The 18,619-nt window shown below is 47.6% G+C and overlaps 1 protein-coding gene across 2 annotated transcripts in view; it reads left to right on the plus strand.

Moving 5' to 3' along the window:
- PREX1 (phosphatidylinositol-3,4,5-trisphosphate dependent Rac exchange factor 1) overlaps positions 1-18,619 on the plus strand; it is a 411,313-nt gene that overhangs the window by 169,077 nt on the left and 223,617 nt on the right. For both annotated transcript variants that reach the window (XM_029611388.1, XM_029611389.1), the window contains exon 5: positions 5,856-5,957. In XM_029611388.1, coding sequence (XP_029467248.1) covers positions 5,856-5,957 — 102 coding nt within the window. The remainder of the gene's footprint in view (positions 1-5,855; positions 5,958-18,619) is intronic.

Genomic DNA, 18,619 nt, shown 5'->3' on the forward strand with positions numbered 1-18,619 from the left:
CGCGGAGTCCGTTCACCTCGCCCTTGAAACAGGAGAGAGCCGCCAACTGGAACTTCAAGGAGTTGAGGGCAACCCTTTGTTTAGGCTGTCCTGTAAAAATTCCAGAATCATGGGGATCTTGGTTGTCTGAGGGGGTACCCCTCATTCCTCACACCAGGCCTCAAATATTCTCCAGATCTGCACGTACATCAAGGATGTCGAGAACATCTGCACGAGGAGCAAGGTGGCGATTACTGCCGCCGAATATCCATGTTTCATCGGGCGAGCCTTCTCAAGGGCCAGACCGTAAGACAAAACTGAGTTGGGTCCTCGTGAAGGATCGGACTTTGTTGGAGAAGGTCCCTGAGTGGGGGGAGGGATAGTGGGCTCTCCACCAGAAGCCTCTACATGTCTGCATACCACGGGTGTCTGGGTCAATCCAGGGCCACCAGAAGGACTAATCCTTTGTGGCGTTCGATCTTGCAAATGATCTTGCCCAGCAGAGGCCATGGAGGGAAGGCATACAGTAAGTCCTCCTCTGCCCAGGTCTGGACAAGGGTGTCGATCCCTTGGGAGCACTGTTCTCTTCTGCGACTGAAGAATCAGGGGACTTTCGCATTGTGAGATGTGGCCAGTAGGTCAATGGCTGGGAGATCCCAGCGATCTACTAGGAGCTGGAAGGCTCTGGTTGACAACACCCCTTCCCCTGGATCCAGACTCTCCCTGCTGAGAAAGTGTGCTCCGATGTTGTCTTTTCCCACGATGTGGGAGGCCGAGATCCCGTGTAGATTTAACTCCGCCCATTCCATAAGGAGGTCTATTCCCCTTATGGAATGGGCGGAGACACTAGGTGTCTTTTGATTCCTCCCTGGTTTTTGATGTAGGCTACCGTTGTTGCGTTGTCTGACATCATGCGGATTGCCTGTCCCTGGAGCCTGTGGGTGAATTGCAGACAAGCTCATCTGACAGCTCGGGCTTCCAGGAGGTTTATGTTCCAGCGCGCCTCTTCCTTGGTCCATCACCCCTGGGTTGTTAATTCCTGACAGTGAGCTCCCCATCCTCGGAGGCTTGCGTCCATCGTGAGGACTAGCCAGTTCGGTGGGGACAGGCTTACACTCTTGCTTAGATGAACTTCCTGTAGCCGCCACTGGAGCTGAGAACATACTTCCATCAGTAGGTGGAGGCATATCGAGTAGTCTTGAGACAGTGGGTTCCAATGTGACCGCAGGGAGCATTGGAGTGGCCGCATGTGTGCCCTCATCCATGGTACTACTTCCAGGGTTGACGCCATCAGGCCGAGGACCTGAAGATAGCTCCACACCCTGGGGCGCATTGTGTTCGTCAACCAACGCACTTGACACATCAGTTTCCTTATCCTCGAGGGAGGGAGGAAGGCTTTGTCCTACTTGGTGTCAAATCAGACTCCCAGGTACTGTAAGGACTGGGAGGGCTTGAGGCTGCTTTTGTCATGTTCATTACCCAACTGAGTTCCTGAAGCAGGGACCCAACCCTACTGGTCACCTGGAGGCTCTCTTCCAATGACTTTGCCTGGATCAGTCATCTAAGTAAGGGTGCACCAGGATCCCTTCTTTCCTCAGTGCCACCGTAATTTTGGAGAATGTTCTGGGGGCGGTTGCCAGGCGAAGAGCAATGCCCGGAACTGATAATGACAGTCCAGTACTGCAAAGTGTAGGAAACACTGGTGGTCTTGATGGATTGGGATATGAAGATGGGCCTCTGAGAGGTCCATGGAGGTTAAGAACTCTCTCAGTTGTACACCCATTATGACGGAGTGAAGAGTTTCCATGCAGAAGTGCTCTTGAGGTCCAGGATGGGGTGAAATGAACTGTCCTGCTTGGGTATGATGAAATAGATGGAATAATGTCTCATATTTTCCTGGAGTGTAGGTACCAGGGTTATAGTCCTCAAATTAAGGAGCCTTATCAATGTGGATTCCACTGCCAGTTTTTTGTGCTGGGAGTGGCAAGGTGACATCATGAACATGTCCCAAGGGATGCTGCGAAATTCCAGAGCGTATCCTTCTCATATGATGTCCAGTACTCATTCACCGATGTGATCTCAACCCACCACTGATAGAAGAGGGAGGATCGGCCCCCTATCTCCTCATCCCGTGGATGGGTCAGCCAAACGTCATTGGGAAGTTCGGGTCGAACCTGAGCCCGAACCAGTTCCTCTTTTTGGTTGTCGGCTCCAAAAGGACTGAGACCTTCCCGAGGGCCGAGATGTCTGAAATGACGAGTTTCTGTAGGGCTGGAAGTGCTGGGAGCCCCTGGCCCAACTCCTCATGGGCGAGGGGCACTGCGACCTCTTTTTCTTATCTTTTGGTAGCTGTGGCACTGTAGATTCACCCCACTTATTGGCCAACTTTTCCAATTCGCTTCTGAATAGGAGGGATCCCTTAAACGGCATCTTTGTGAGGTTTGCCTAAGATGTTACATCTGCTAACCAATTTCACAGCCATAGCTGCCTTCTGGCTGCCACCACTGAAGCTACTCCTCTGGCCGAGGTATGCACTAGGTCAGAGCTTGCATCTGCTAGGAAGGTCGCGGCGGGCTCCTTTGCCTCTCTGAAATGTGCCCCTGAGCTATCTGCCTCTCTTGAGAGAAGCAAACATGAACGAGCCACCAGGGCACAACACGAAACGCTCAGCAGTGCCATTGTTGTTGCGTCAAAGGCTTGCTTAAGAATGAACTCCAGCCATTTATCATGTGCATCCTTCAAGGCCATTCCTCCCTGTAATGGGATAGTTGTTCGCTTTGAAATGGAGTAGACCAGGGCGTCCACTTTTGGGAAACGCAGGTGTTCTTTGGCCACTGGGTCCAGAGGTTACAAGACCTGACCCTTTAAAGTTGGCTTCCGGGGTGTCCCTCTCCAGGTCAATCAACTCCTGGATGGCTTCCAGCATCAAGAAATAGCAAGAGGCTTTCCCTAGAGACACCAGGATGGGATTCTTCTTTGGTTCTGACATAGGGTCCATGCCGGGAACTCCCAGAGTCTTCAGGGTCTGGGAGACCAGGGCCGGCAATTCATCTCTATGGAAAAACTGTAGCATGGTCCGGTATGGGTTCAGGCCTGGAGGGATTTCCCCGTCCTCCAATGAGTCTGTATCCCCTTCATCATCCGTGGTGTCTGGGTCCCTGTCAGGGATACCCTTGGTGAGGCGAGGCATGTCCCGAGGCATACTGATAGGGTTGGGAGGACAAGGCCTTCCCAGCTGGGGCTCAGACTGGGCAGGGGCAGCCACTGACTGCATCTGAACAAAGGCTTGAAGGCCCTGAAAGAATTCCACCCAAGAAAAGGTGGCCGGGTCCATACCTAGCCCAGGAGGAACTGGGGTAGGTGCCGCTGAACTGCCCTCTCCTGAGGAGGATGCAGCCCCGGGATTGCTGGGGTGCAACCAGATAAGGTCGTGGCTGACCCATCCTCCGACTGGAAGGGACTGGGCTTGCAGAAGTTCTGAGAGTCCAGCCCTCCTTGGGCTTCCTCACAGTGATGACACAGGAAGGATTCTAGGGCAGACTGTGCAGCCCTAATTTGGCAGGCAGCACAAAGAGTATCGCTTATGCTTCTTTGTTGCCGAAGCCATAGTTCACTGTACCTCGTGCGTTCAGCTGGCTAGCACTTGGACTCGAGCACGCACAGATCCACCCTGACGCGCATAAGTATAAGCTTCCGGTTGTGCGCAAACGTATGCTTGTACTTATGCGCACTGGTATGCGCATAGGTGTGCGCGCACTTATGCACGTGTTAGGCGCACAACAGGGCCGGCCCACACTGTGCGTACCAACGGTCAATGGGGGAAAATGGCGCCACATCAAACTGCACGCAAGATGGCGCCGCTGCGGCCTGCCACGTGGAGTGCCCACCGAGGCCTAGCCCATCGGGGGGCCACTCAACCTGCTCAGAAACCCCCTTCCTTTGCCCTAACAGGATCGGGAACGTCATTGCTATGGCGCGCCGAGCAAGGAGACCGGAGGAAAGACTTTCCGAAGCCCTTCCACGTCTCTGAATTGGAGGAATCCTCTTCTTGTTTTTACTTACCTGGGCTCAGCGCTTACTGACTGAGTACAGAGACGGTCTCTGGCTGCAGACAGAGGGCTTTGGCTATCACCACCGCACTTGGCTTCCTGCACCCTCTGCCTTTCAGCTGCTTCAGCAGCAAAGTCCACGCCAGGAACCGGCTACCGGACCAGGGCACACCTCTGAGGGATCTCGGAAATCGCCTCAGGAATTCTCAACTGGGAGAGGGACTTTTAGGTATCACAGCAGGAGAGCGGGGCTCGATCTTTCTCCGATTTAAAGGTAAATTTTCTTCTTCAAACTAGTACTGCGATCCTGCTAAACATCAATGCTGGTGTGGGGATAGCACGTCCACATCTGCTAGGAGATGGAGAGGTACTAAATGGCTGAGGTCACCACAGGGGTATATCTAAGGTGACGTCAGTTTTGAAATCTGACTCCATCTCCATCTGCTAGCAGGGGAGCACATAACTCATTAGTCCTGAGTCCATCTGGCCACTCGCTAGGAAATGGAATTCAAGAAAGCATGAGCTAAGCACAGAGGATCCCTTGTTGTGAAGATGTGAGAGGAAAAGCAGAAATCAACTTGGCTCTATGGCATCATCACGAGACGTAAATTGGGCACATTAGATGGATCTTATGGTACTCTGCTGGTGGGGTGCAGGGGGATGCTGTGTGTGAGGAGATCGGAGGAATTAGGGAGTGAGTGAGGACATTGGGCAAGGAGGGGGTGGGTGAGAGAATGGGGCGAGTGAGGGGCTGAGGGGAGAGAGTGTGGAGATTGGATGGGCTAAGGGAGATGTTGAAGGGATGAGAGGGTGTTTGAGTGATAGGACCGGAGTGGCTGTGGGGTGTGTGGATGAGAAAAGGGATCAGTATCTGTGCGTCCTTCCACCTCCCTGATCTCCCTTTTTCTCCTTTCAGCTCTCTGCTCTTCCCTTTTCTCCTTCTACACCTTGATTTCTCTTATCCTCCTCTCCTTCTGTGCCTCAGTCCCCCCCTCTATCCCCTATCCCTCCCTGAAATCTATTCTCCATCTCACTCCTCCCCCTCGTCATTCCCCAATCTCCCCTACCCCTATTCTCTCTCCGTGTCCTCCCTTCTCAGCGCCGATCACTAAAATTCCTCCCCCCCCCAAAACAAAATCCCCAAATAAATTAATTGAACACATAAGAAATACCAGAAAACTACTTTAGTTTTATAAAATAAAATACAACCTGGCATTATTTAATATGCAGATATAAGCAAATGTATGCAAATATGCCATAGTCATCACATAATTTCAGACTTTGCTGCAGAATTTTCTAACTCTTGCTGCAGAATCTAACCCTGAGCTGCCGCAGGGACCCAAAAAATACTCCGGTTCTGCTTCCAGAATGAAAGGCAGTAGAAACAGATTGTTTTTTTTTTTTTAATGTCATTCTAGCCACTGGTGCATACTGAAGGTAACAGATGCTTGTCCTTGATGAAGAGTGAAAGGGGGCTTACTTTCACTAGTAATTAGCTTACTTAGGAATGGAGGGGAGAATGGAAGCAGAAGAGGAGGTCTGGAACATCTGTCCACATATGTTTATGTTTATTCCAATTTATTGATTGCCTAAGCATAACACATTAGGCGATGTACAATGGCACATTCATAAAAATTCCACACAATAAATTATAAAAGAACATAAAAGCATAACGAGAATAAACATGGTGAAAGATGCGAGAAGAGCCAGAATAATTAAGATGAGGTCTCCTATTAAGTGAGACTTTTGTGAAGGGGTTTATCCCTATTGTATCAATGTATCCAGAGGGCTCTCTGTTATTTAATAATCTTCCTTTATCTGTCACAGAGCTGCATGCTGCTGGGAGGCAGAAAGACAACAGACATCCCCTTAGAGGGCTATTTGTTGACTCCAATTCAGAGAATCTGCAAATATCCGCTTCTTCTCAAGGTAACTTTTAAAATAATGTATTTCTTTGGTTTGCTCCAGTAGTATGTTAGCTTCCTGATGTCTAGTGGAGCGACTGTGAACAGAGCCAGGTTCATACAGCACATGTGCTTTGTTTCCACTATCGTGAAATACTGTTTGTGACTTTAGCCTTGTTGGAAACCAACAATGGAGTAGACTTTGCATCTTTTTGAACTGAAAGCAGGCAACTAAATGATGAAAACTGAAAATACGGCTGCCCCCTGAGAATTAGTCTTTGGTTTCTAATCTGTCCAGTAATAATAATTTTGTATTTTTAGATTACCTTTCCAAATTTAGCTCAAAGTATTTTGGAACATTTTTTCCAGGTATAAGAAATTCCTACCTCCAGAAGTTTACAATCTAAGGGCCAGATTCACTAAGGCATTTTTCTTATTCTCCGTCTATGGGAAAATGCTTTGATGAATCAGGCCCTAAGGGCTCAACACAGAAAAACATGATTGGTGCTTGTCTGATGTGCATAAAAGATGATTTATGCGCACAAAAATGCATTCAGTGCTGAGCATGGTTTTTTTTGCGCATAAATCCCGGCTACGGGTCCAGGCATCAGAACTGCAGCTTCTGCCCATGGACTGACACCGGTGCTGGAAACCGGGTTCCATCTCACGTCAGGAGTAAAATTTCCAGCGCTGAGGGAGCCCGAGTTAAGCCAGGGCACCTCTCTGCTTTGGTGGGTAATAGTTAATGCCTTCATCAGCATGGGAGTCCCATGCGAGGGAGCTGAGCGGGTCAAACCGTGCGCTCTGCTGAGCACATCTTAATACATCCAGCCCTAAGCGGGTACCTGAGGTAACAGGAGTGGGATTTCAGCCCCAGCTTCCCTGGTTTGTCGTCCATTGCTCTAACCAATAGGGCCACTCGTTCTCCTTTGGTACCCTGGGCTGCCTCAATTTTGACAAAAATTTGTTAAAAATAGCTGGGGGGGGGGGGGGGATCCTTTTTCAGCTTCATCAAAGGAATTTAAGAAAGGTGTTGGAGTGAAAACGACGCCTGGTTTCCATTTTGCTGCTGTGTTTTCCACATGGGAAAGATGTGGTTTCGTGTGACAATGACTGACACTTTTGGTGGGGGTCAGAATGCTGGGGCCTGGTTTTCAAGCTTTTATGTGGCTTTGTTGTGCCAGTCCTGAAGCTTCTTCAACTTTAGAAGGAACTTTTATTTCATTTTTTTTAATAGCCTGGTTACAAAAAAAGCACCCTTTGGGCCATGAGATAAAAGCGGTGTTTTGGATTTAGAGAGAGTCAATTTCAAAGCCATTTCCATGGGTGAAACAGTGCTTTACCCGTGGAAGTGAGCATCTGTAAAATTGCTCGCCTGCTATGTGGGTCACATATACGCTGTCACGGAGCGTGATCCCTTGAGCTGTTGTGAGACTAGTGCTGGGCCCCCGCCGACAATAGGCGAACCCGCTCTGATTGGGAGAAGGAGTAGGCTTCACCTGAACCCTGGTGGAGCCCTTGGGTTCTGACGCCGGCAGGACATAGGTGAGAGTCCAGAGGAGAGCAAGCAGTCAGAGTCAGTAACTAGGCCAAGATCAGGGCAGGCAGCAGAACTGTGATCCAGGCAGAGTTCAGGGCAGACGGAGATCAGGCAGCGTCAGAGTACAGGCAATGGTCGGGGCAGGCAGAGATCAGGCGGCGTCAGTATCCAGGCAATGGTCAGGCATGAGAGCAGTCTGCAGGGCAGACAGGAACAGGAATGGGGCAAAGGCAGGACAGGCTGGAACAAGGCAGAAGCGGGCATGAAGCAGAGGCAGGTCAAGCAGAAACAAGGCACCGGGAGGATTGAGCAACACGCACAGCAAGCACGGCAGGGGACCTATTGCTGAGGCGTTGCCTGGGAGCATAGCTGGGGTTTAAATGCCCAGTTGCACTAACGTCATCATGGAGTGCCATGGCATTATCCTTCATAGCTGCCAAGGCGCATGCGCACATTTGCGCACCTAGAAGGAAGCAGGGCATCATCTGAGGATTCAGATGGCGGTGTCTTAGCTGCTTGCTGGAGCCATGGTATCCTGGGGTGAGTAAGGCCGTTCACTGGGACAGCCTGCAACTGGCCAAAGATTACAGTATCCCCTCTTCTAAGCCCCTTCCCCAGTCCTCCAGGCTTAGGCTTATGGGGAAAGAGACAGTGTAATTCCAGCATGAGACAAGGGACTTGTACATTTGAGGTAGACTCCCAGGTGTTCTCCTTGGGGCTGAATCCCTTCCCCAAGATGAGGTAATGAAGTTTTCCTCTGATGCACCTGGAGTTCAAGATAGCTTGCAATTTATATTCTGTGTCCACTTCTGAGGCCAGTTTGGTGGGTTTTGGTATAGAGCAAGATGGCCAGGAAAAGAGCATTCGCTTTAGTAAAGAGACATGGAAGGTACTGTGAATTCTTAGAGTGGGAGACAGCTGAAGTTGATAGCTAACCGGTCCCACTTGGCGGATGTCTGATCCTCCTAGAAGGGATCTTTAAGCAGCGATTTTGAGTATTAATCCACACCTTGTCACCCGGTTTGAAGTGTGGTGCCAGGTGGCATTTCATATCAGCCTGTTTCTTCTTTTTTCAGTGGCAGAACAAAGTATTGATGAGTTTTTTGTCCAAGCTCCCCAAAATCTTGGGCTACTGTATAAGCCATGGGACACAAAACTATCAGAGGAACCAGAAGAGGGGTTTGAGAATGTCTGCCATAGACTATATAGAAAGGCAAGGAGCCCGTAGATTTGCCAGTGTGATTGTTATGGCAAAATTTGTCCGATGACAATAGGGAAGCCTAATCATCTTGCCATTTTAGAGAACTGGTCCACTACAACCCAGATTATTGTACAGCCTTTGGAGAGTGGGAGATCTGTGATGAAATCCATGGCTATGTGGGACTATGGCTTCTCAAGGACTAGCAACAGCTGTAACATTCCCGGGTGGGCATGATATGGCTTGTGGATTGCACAACTAGGGCAGAATTCTACATAGTGATGAACATTGTGCATCATACAGGGCCACAAGTAATAAGAAGACAATAGTTCCAAGGTTTTCTTGGTGCCTGGATGGCCCACTAGACAGGAGTCATGTGCCCAATGGAGAACCTTCTCCTGAAGCTTCTTAGGGACTACTATCTTCCCGGGGATGCTGAAACTATAGCTGCTGCCAGGATTTTAGCAGGGTCAATAATGTAACAGGGTGGTACCTGCATATCAGATCTTTGAAGTATTCAGAGAGAGCATCCGCACGTTGATTCTTATCCTAAGGCCGATATTTGAAATCAAAATCAAAATGATTAATAAACAAGGACTACCTGGCTTGACAAGGGTTCAGCCACTGTGCTTGTGAAAATACTGGAGGTTTTTGAGGTTTGTGTATATAGTGACAGGGTGGACGGCTCCCTCTAACAGATGATGCCATTCCTCCAAGGCGAGTTTTATGGCTAAAGATTGCCTGTCACCAGTGTTGTAAGTCCTCTCAGCTGATGTAAACTTCTTAGAATAGAAGAAGCAAGGAAAAAATGTTCCCTTGTTGTTGTGTTGAGAGAGGATAGCCTCCACCCCTGTAGAGGAAGTATCTACTTCCACTATGAAGCGCTTCAGAGTGTCTGGGTGCTGTATCCTTGAGGCTTCAAGAAGTGCCTCCTTGAGCCGAGCGAATGCTCGGATGGCCTCTTCTGGCTCGTTCTTGGTATTGGAGCACTTCTTGGAAAGGGATGTGAGGGGTGCTTCCAGAATTGAAAAATTGTGGATGAATTGCCAGTAGTAGTTTGTAAAGCCTAGAAATCTTTATAGGGTTTTAAGACCCACAGGCCAGGGCCAAAAGTGACCTTGGTCCAGTCAGACTGAAAACTGGCAACTTGCAGCTCGGAATGCATAAGGCACTGGTTAATAAATCCCCTAGAAGCTTTGGGGTTTCCGTCATATCTGGGAGGTGCTGCCAGATGAGGCATGGGCCCTGGAACCTAGATGGATGCTGGTGCTGGTGGTGGAGAAGATGCTAGTACTGGAAGATGGGAGTAAATTGCATCCATCTGCACCGCAGAATCTTGAAGGAGCTCTGCAATATGATTCAGCTGGCCTGTTGCTATTGTATTCAGAGGACCAACCACAAATGAAGATGAATCCACCGAGTTCAAGACCTCAGCAGTCTGTCACAGAGTGTGAGCCCTTGAGCTGGATGAGATTGGTACTACCCGGCTGGTATCCTAGTTGGACTCCCACTGACAGTAGGTGGACTCACGCTGATTGGGTCAAGGAATAGGCTTCACCTGTACTAGCCTCTTCCCTTGCAGGTTGAGCCCTTGGGTTCTGAGGCCAGCAGGATTTAGGCCAGAGAAGAGAAAGTATTCAGAGTCAGTAACCAGGCCAAGATCAGGGCAGGCGGTAGGTAGCCGAGATGTGGTCCAGGGAGAGATCAGTTGGTGTCAGTATCCAGGCAAAGATCAGGCACAAGAAAGTACTCTGGAGGGCAGACAGGAACAGGAATGGGACAAACGCAGGATGGGCTGGAATAAGGTGAAGGCTGGGTGGGCTGGAGCAAGGCGGAGGTAGGAGAAGCAGGAATGAGGCAAAGGTAGGTCAAACAGGAACAAGGCACCGGGAGGATGAGGAACACGCATTGCAAGCAGGGCAGGGGACTTGTTGCTGAGGCGTTGGCTGGGAGTGCAGCTGGGGTTTAAATGCCGTGTTAAGGTCGTCATGGAGCTGACCAAGGTGCATGTGCCTAGATGGAGGCAGGGCATCGTTCAAGGATCCTGATGGCGGCATCTCAGCCACTCGCTGGAGCCATGGCATCCTGGAGTGAGTGAGGCTGGTCATGGGGCCAGGCTGCGACCGGCCAAATGTTACATGTGCACATGGAGCCTCTGGTGCATGATTTTAACTGCAGTGCAGTGAGCATAGACATGCCCAGCGGCAGAGTTGGAGAGTACTTCACACTTGCACGCATAACTTCTGCATTTTCTAAAATAAGAAAAGAAAAAATATGTATAAGTATTTTTTTGGGAATAATTTTCAAAGGGAAAGTACACGCCTACTTTGATTCAAAGTGATTCCCTTAATCAACTGATCTTTTGATTTCTTTGCTTTATTTCTTTCATTCTCTTAGAGGGACAGAAGGTATTTTAGAATATCCCAAGGCATGATTAGTTCTGATGTTAAATGTCTTCACACATCTTTATTCCTCTAATTGTACTTATTGACCCTGCCATCAGGGCTAAGTGAAGGATGTTTCAGTTGCTGATGTGTAAGGAAACATGCATTGGATCCCTCTGTTGGCAGGAGGCAGGGGTACTGCACTATAGTGTTTGTCCAGCCCATGAATTTGCACTGGGGAACAGCTTAAATATACAGAAACTACTGAAGTTCCCAATCGGATAAATAAACCACAGGAAATGGAGGTTTAACAATGTGGTTAGTTTGCATTCTGGATAAAGAAATTCCCAGTGTTTATGGTTCCTGTCTTCATGCTGTGGGAGATTTCTTTGAGAGGGTCCCAGCTGTGTTTATTGGGCAATTTAAATGCTGCATAGTGTGAATTGAAAAATAAAAAAAGTTACCGGTATTCTAATTTTCCTTTTCAAATCATTGCCCCTTCTGGAAGTATTTTCCCCTAGCAAGTAAAGATGCTTCCTGGATCTGTTATAAGATTCCTTCAGGTAAGCTGGTTTTCTCATATTTTACTGCCCTGGCTTACAAGAGTTATTGAAGATGCAGCACAGGAGGAATCTGAAACTCGGCCTACCCTTTTCCCATGCACGCTGTTACCCTTCACTCCTGATCTGGAGCTGTATACAGTAAAACCTTGTTATGTAGTAACTTAGCTCCATGGTTCAAGACTTGACCACATTTCCGGTCTCCCTGCTCCCTTCTTCTGATGTATTTCTATACTGCACCTCCTCCTGCATTAGGAAACATTGGAAATGAATAGCATGCAGGACATTGGCGTTTTGCAGCCAGCAGGTGATAAGGGCTGCTCTGCGGCATGTCCGTGGAGGTGACCTGGAGGGCACGGAGGTCAAGATGCTGCATTACATTTTTTGCAGAAGGACGATTTCCTTAGACTTCAAAAAGAAAAGCTTGCAATTCCTGCCACCTCTTGAAACAAGAATGCTTACTTAATAGGCCCATTTTACAAACAAAGCAATCTCTTTGATGAGAGGGGCAGTCATTCATTCAAAGGATGGCAGACGTGTTTTTACTTGATGGGCACAGGTGGTGGACTTTTGCTTGAAAACCCAATAACCATTATGCAGTATAAAGAATTCATGTTAGCAAAATGTATGTGGCTGGCTTGGAAGAGTGAGTTTTTCCTTTATCCTTTGAATGTAGTGTTGCAAATTTGACCTGGTCTGGACCCCCTTTCTTCATGTTTTTTTAGGGGGTTAATGACAGATTTGCCATTAGAGTGAAAAAAAAAACATATCCAACAGCTAATCTGATGTTCTCCCACTTTGCATTTTTGGACCGATCAGAGATTTCTTATTTATTTATTTTTAGCATACTGGCAAACACTACCAGGAGTTTGCTCTGTACATCATAAATCTGTCACTAGCGAAATAATTAAAAGGAGTCCCTCGGGGGGAGTTTCAAACCAGAAGTTCACTTTTAGCTATAGTTTTCACCTCTTCAGTTTTAGGGTTCCCTCTTTAAGTGCCAAGTTCCTACCAGGGCATTTCTGTATGCCATTTGTACAGTACCCAGTGCTAAATGCATATTATAGTCCAAGGAGAATGCTCATTAAGGATTGCAATCCAGAGAGCTTTGTCATATTCTTACAGGGAAGTGTATTTATTCCAGTAGATACAGTAACTTTCAGACAAATGGGATCACAATTTACTTTATAGAGATTTCACTCTACAAATGTGAATCTAGCCACTTTCAGGGCAATCCTCATTTGGTCCCTGGCCAAGCATGTGGGCTTCCAAAATAGAGGGGGAAGGGGAAGGACGATGTGGCTATTAATATTCCCATGCAATTATAGTTGAGTTAACTGGGTTACCCAAAGCTAAGAACATAAGATTTTCCATACTGGATAAGACCAAAGGTCTATCAAGCCGCTTCCTGTTTCCAACTGCAGCCAATGCAGATCAAAGTCCCAGGGATAAGAAGTGGATTTCTGTTCTACCTTAATAATGGTTTATGGACTTTTCTTCCAGGAACTTGTCCAAACCTTTTTTTAAACCCAGCTGTGCTACTAGCTTTCATCACATCTTCCGGCAACAAATTCCAGAGTTTAATGATGTGTTGAGTAAAAAAATATTTTCTCCTATTTGTCTTAAATATATCACCTAGTAACTTCATAAATCGATTTATGACCATCTCATAGTGAGAGAAGCCATATGGGAGACTCCACTGAAATAAGTGCTAGAGGCATAAGCTTAATAAGAGGGTGCTATTTATAATGCATGGCCTCCTAAATGATGCTTGTCCAAAATGTTGTCCCACTAATGATTCTTTAATTTCCTTTTGGTGCTGCAGTCCTACTCATGAAGACTTACAAAATGCCTTTGACCAATTTTAAGGTTATGGGTTTTGGAGCTTTCACACCACATTTTTATCTCTTCCTATCTGAGCAGCAAGTTCTTTCCTGCCATGGCTCTCGTCTTTGATGTAGGCACAGCAATCTTTTTGGTTCTTGCATTTGCATTAGATATCCACTTTATACATTCACATTTTATTTGAGGCCAAAATAAACATATTTAGTAACATAGTAATGACGGCAGAAAAGGACCAGATGGCCCATCCAGTCTGTCCAGAAAAGCTTCTTATGGTAGTATTTGCCACTCTGTGCAGGATATCCTCATGCTTCTCTCAAAGGTAGTAACTGCTGCGCCATGCAGTTATCCCCAAGCCTTATGATAAAATCAGTAATATTTACAATGAATCAAAACTAAGCAACGGTCAAACCCATAAATTACTGTTAGCAACATTTTTACTGGGTGAGGGCCTTCTTGATAATTCAGACAATGCTGCTTGACATTCTTTCCTTTTGTATTTGGCTGTAGAAGCTGTCCTGCGCTTTTCTCTTTATGTCTGCATGATGGTACCCCAGACTGTAAAAGCCAGGGTCTATGTTGGTTGTTGTCTGTATCCTGTTCCCCTTTTTTCCCTCCTGACGTCACAGCAGGGAGCAATGTTGCAGTTGCGTTAAAAGCATCAAGGCTATTGATTGAAGGTCGTAATCCCCATGCTTTCTATTAAGTGTAGTAACTGCTGCTACGTGCAGGTTACCCCCATGCACCCTTTTCTTCATTTTCGTCTTCTAGCCTTTAGGGATCCACGGTGTTTATCCCATGCCCCTTTGAATTAATTGACTGTTTTCTTCTTCACCACTTCCTCCAGAAGGGCATTCCAAGCATCTACCACTCTCTCTGTGAAGAAATATTTCCTGACTTTAGTTCTGAGTCAACTCCCCTGGAGTTTCATTGCAAGACCCCTAGTTCTACTGATTTCTTTCTGATGGAAAAGGTTAGAAATTTGTGCATCTTTAAAATCTTTCAAGTATCTGAAGGTCTGTATCATATCTCCCCTACATCTCTCTTCCAGGGTATCCATATTCAGATCCTTCAGCCACTCCTTATAAATCTTCTGTTATAGACCCCACACTATTTTGGTTGCCTTTCTCTGGACCATCTCCATCCTGTCTTTAACCTTTTTGAGATACCGTCTCCAGAACTGAACACAATACTCCAGGTGAGGCCTCACCAAGGACCTGTACAAGGGCATTATCACCTCCTTTTGTCCTGCTGGTTATTCCTCTTTTATGCAGCCCAGCATTCTTCTGGCTTTAGCTATTGCCTTGTCACATTGCTTTGCTGTTTTCAGGTTGCCAAATACTATTACCCCAAGCCCTATCTCTTGGTCCATGTACATCAGTGTTTCACTCCCTATCATATACAGTTCTTTCGGATTACCACACTCCATCCAGATGCATGATTGCACTTCTTGGCATTGAATCCCTGCTGCCAAAGCTTCGACCACTCTTCAAGCTTTCTTAAGTCTCTTTTCATTCTCTCTACTCCTTCAGGCATGTCCACTCTGTTACAGATCTTAGTATCATCTGCAAATAGACAAACTTTAACTTCTATCCCTTCCACAATGTCGCTCACAAAGATATTGAAGAGAACCGGTCCCAACACCGATCCCTGTGGCGGTCCGCTTAACATGGTTCTCTCTTCAGAGTAGGTTCCACTTACCACAACATGTTGTCTCCTATCAGTCAACCAGTTTGTAATCCACTCCACCACCTTGGTACTCACATACAAGCTTCTCATTTCATTCACAAGCCTCCTATTTGGGACTGTATCAAAAGTTTTGCTGGAATCCAAGTAGATCACGTTGAGCCCTCTTCCTTGATCCAATTTTCCAGTCACTCAATTAAAAAAAATCAATAAGATTTGGGCTGACGGGACCTTCCCCTGGTGAATCCATGCTGCTTCGGATCCAACAAGCCACTTGATTGTAGATATTTCATTATCCTTTCCTTAAGCAGAGTCTTCATTAATTTTCCCACTACCGAGGTGAGGCTAATTGGCCTGTGGTTTCCAGCCTCCTCTTTGTTACCTCCCTGGTGAAGAGGGATCACATCCGCCCTTCTCCAGTCTCGCAGCACCACTCCCGTTTTCTGGGATCTATTGAACAGTTTTTTCAGTGGACCTGCCAGGACATCTCTGAGCTCCCTCAGTATCCTGGGATGTACCACAGCCTCTTTTGATTTGTAACTCTATTGGCAAAACAATAATCCAGCCACACAGAAGAACAGAATCAAAATAGAAATAAAGCAATATATATTGGGGAAAAAAATAAAGAAAACATTATATGAAATTAGAGTTTTCAAATTTACACAATTAGGAGTCAGGGGAGAGGAAAGCAGCTCAGTCCTCAGCCAGAACACTGGAAGCTCTGTAGCTCTTCTGAGATTTTATTATTTTCTTAGTTCATTACCCCTTGCTGTGCAACTGATTACACACAACACGCACAAGTCTGCTAGGTACAGCCCTGCATTTCTCTTAAAAATACACAGGGATTTAAAATAATAACTAGCCAAGATAATAGCACCTAGACAACAAATGTAAGAATCCAGCGACACACAAGAGAAAATGAGCAGCAGCAGGAATAAAGCTCTCAGGCCTGGATTAGTCAATAGGCACACTGAGCCTGTGCCTGGGGGGGGCGGGGGTCAGCATGTCTGTGTAGTGTGAGAGAGAAAGGAACAGGGGAAGGGGCAATGTCAGTGGGCGTCAGAGAGAAGGGCTTGGTTCCAGTTATGTGTGTGTGGGGGCCAGACTGGATGGGAGATTAGAAAGCACGGCAGGGGCACCTGCTCTTCCCCCGTCCCTATCCATGCAATTCACATCCTCTCTTCCTTGACCTCGGATTCTATCCCCCCCAGATCCTGGAACTCATTCTCATCCCTTACTTCTTTCTCTCCCTACTTGATCCCAGAACCTTCTTCCCTCTCCCTTCCTCCCCCAGCTCAGATTTCTGATTTCCCGTGCCCCCTTTTTTCCTCGGTTTTCTCCAGCTTCCATGCTCTTCGTCCTCACTCTCTTCTCTTGGTCCCCTCATCCCTGGTTCTCTTTCCTTCTCATTCTTCTCCTCTGTATCCCCGGTGCATCCCATTTTTCGGAGGAGGCTGCTTTTCAGGGCACAGAACTAATTTATTTCTTCAGGGGCTGCTCCGGCTAGCATAATCCATCCCACGTCTGACTCTTTATTTTTTTTTTTTGGGGGGTGGGGGGAGCTCTCGCTTGTGGCCCAGACGGTGTTACTGTGCTCTCAATGTATGTGCATGAACTGTAGGTGCTTCTCATGGGGTAAGAGAGAGGCTGAAATGATTCAGACAGGGCCAGGTCTGGGTGTTTACTGATTGGTAAGAATAAATTAAAGTCCATTATCCAGAGGTGTGACTTTACATCTGACTGACGCTACATCAGTGATTTCCTCTATAGGTAGGTGTCCTTTAACCAGACCTCTGAGTAGAGCCCATGGTGATTTTTATTTGTGCGGGGGGGGGGGGGGTTCCCCAACTTTACTGCCAAAGTCCTACCTTTAGTCATCTTCTCCTTGGTCACTCAGCCGTCGTCCTGGGCCCTTTGCGTTTGTGGAGAGCCGGTTGGGGGTCTTCTGCTCTTGTTCATCCATCCTTTTCCCCAGGGGATATCTCTTGGGGAAAAGTCATTGGGATCAGGCTAGTTCTCAGCTCTGCAATCCCAGTGGGGAAGGGGGTATCCAAAAACCTCTCCACTCTTTCTCAAGTCAAAATATACTTCTTAAAGTTAAATGGATCCATCTTCTCTGCCCTCACTGTCTCTGGCAGCAGGATCCATCACTGGTGCTCGCCTACCTAGGGTGGACAATAGGCTCACAGGTCTTCGGTCCCTTGAAGAGAGCCCCTTTGCCCCAAAAGGGTATCAGGCTTAAAAGTCTATTTCTCTGTAAGTTAGAAAAAGGACCCTCTGGCAGGGCGTGCACTGGGAGGTGTCGCTTTTAAAAGAAACTCCTTTAGGGTGAAGCTGGGAGGCCTCAGCAGAGTGTGGAAAAAAATACATCTTTACTCTCTGACTGCTTTCTCAAACTGAACTCAAGGGGGCCGATTTTGAAACCAGCGCGTGCGGGGTACATTTGTGTGCGCTACCCGGCACGCACAAAGGTACACCCAATTTTATAACATGTACGCGCTGCCGCGCGCATGTTATAAAATCCAGGATTGGCGCGTGCAAGGGGGTGCACCTTGCGAGCACTGAGCCCTAGGGGAGCCCCGATGGCTTTCCCTGTTCCCTCGAGGAAAATTGGAGCGGCCTCGGAGAGAACTTTTCTTCTGCTCCCCTCCACCTTCCCCCACCTTCCCTTCCCCTATCTAACCCCCCCCCCAGCCCTACCTAAATCCCCCCCCCCCTACCTTATTTCAAGATTTTACGCCTGCCTCTGGCAGACGTATCTTGCTCGTGCCGGCCGACTGCCGGTGCGCCATCCCTCGGCAGAACTGCTGTGCCGGAGGCCTCGGTCCCACCCCCGGACTGCCCTGAATCTGTGGGTTATGTTCTTATTCAGCTGCTCTCCAGATGAACGAATTAGCCGGATAAACATATCCAGCTAACTTGCCTAGGATACAGAGTGGCGCAACCATGCTGCTGAATATCCCCACATTACTAATAGTTAATTGGTTTAGACCTGCTAAATAGCACATCTAATTTATCCAGATAACTTAGCCGGACAAGTCTGAATATCGCCATTTATCCAGCTAACAGGCCGATACAGTATGGTGCGCTCCGGTGGAGCGCACTGTTAACCCGCATTTGGACGCGTGTTTTCGATGCGCTAGCTTTACCCCTTATTCAGTAAGGGGTAATAGCGCATCGAAAACGCGAGTCCAACCCCCCCCCCCCCCCCCAAAACTAATAGCGCCCTCAACATGCAAATGCATGTTGATGGCCCTATTAGGTATTCCCGCGCGATTCAGTAAGTAAAATGTGCAGCCAAGCCGCACATTTTACTTTCAGAAATTAGCGCCTACCCAAAGGTAGGCGTTAATTTCAGCCGACGCCGGGGAAGTGCACAGAAAAGCAGTAAAAACGGCTTTTCTGTGCACCCTCCGACTTAATATCATGGCGATATTAAGTCGGAGGGCCCAAAAGTTAAAAATAATTAAAAAAAAA

The sequence above is a fragment of the Rhinatrema bivittatum genome, chromosome 8 (genome assembly GCF_901001135.1).
Source record: "Rhinatrema bivittatum chromosome 8, aRhiBiv1.1, whole genome shotgun sequence".
NCBI lineage: Eukaryota > Metazoa > Chordata > Amphibia > Gymnophiona > Rhinatrematidae > Rhinatrema > Rhinatrema bivittatum.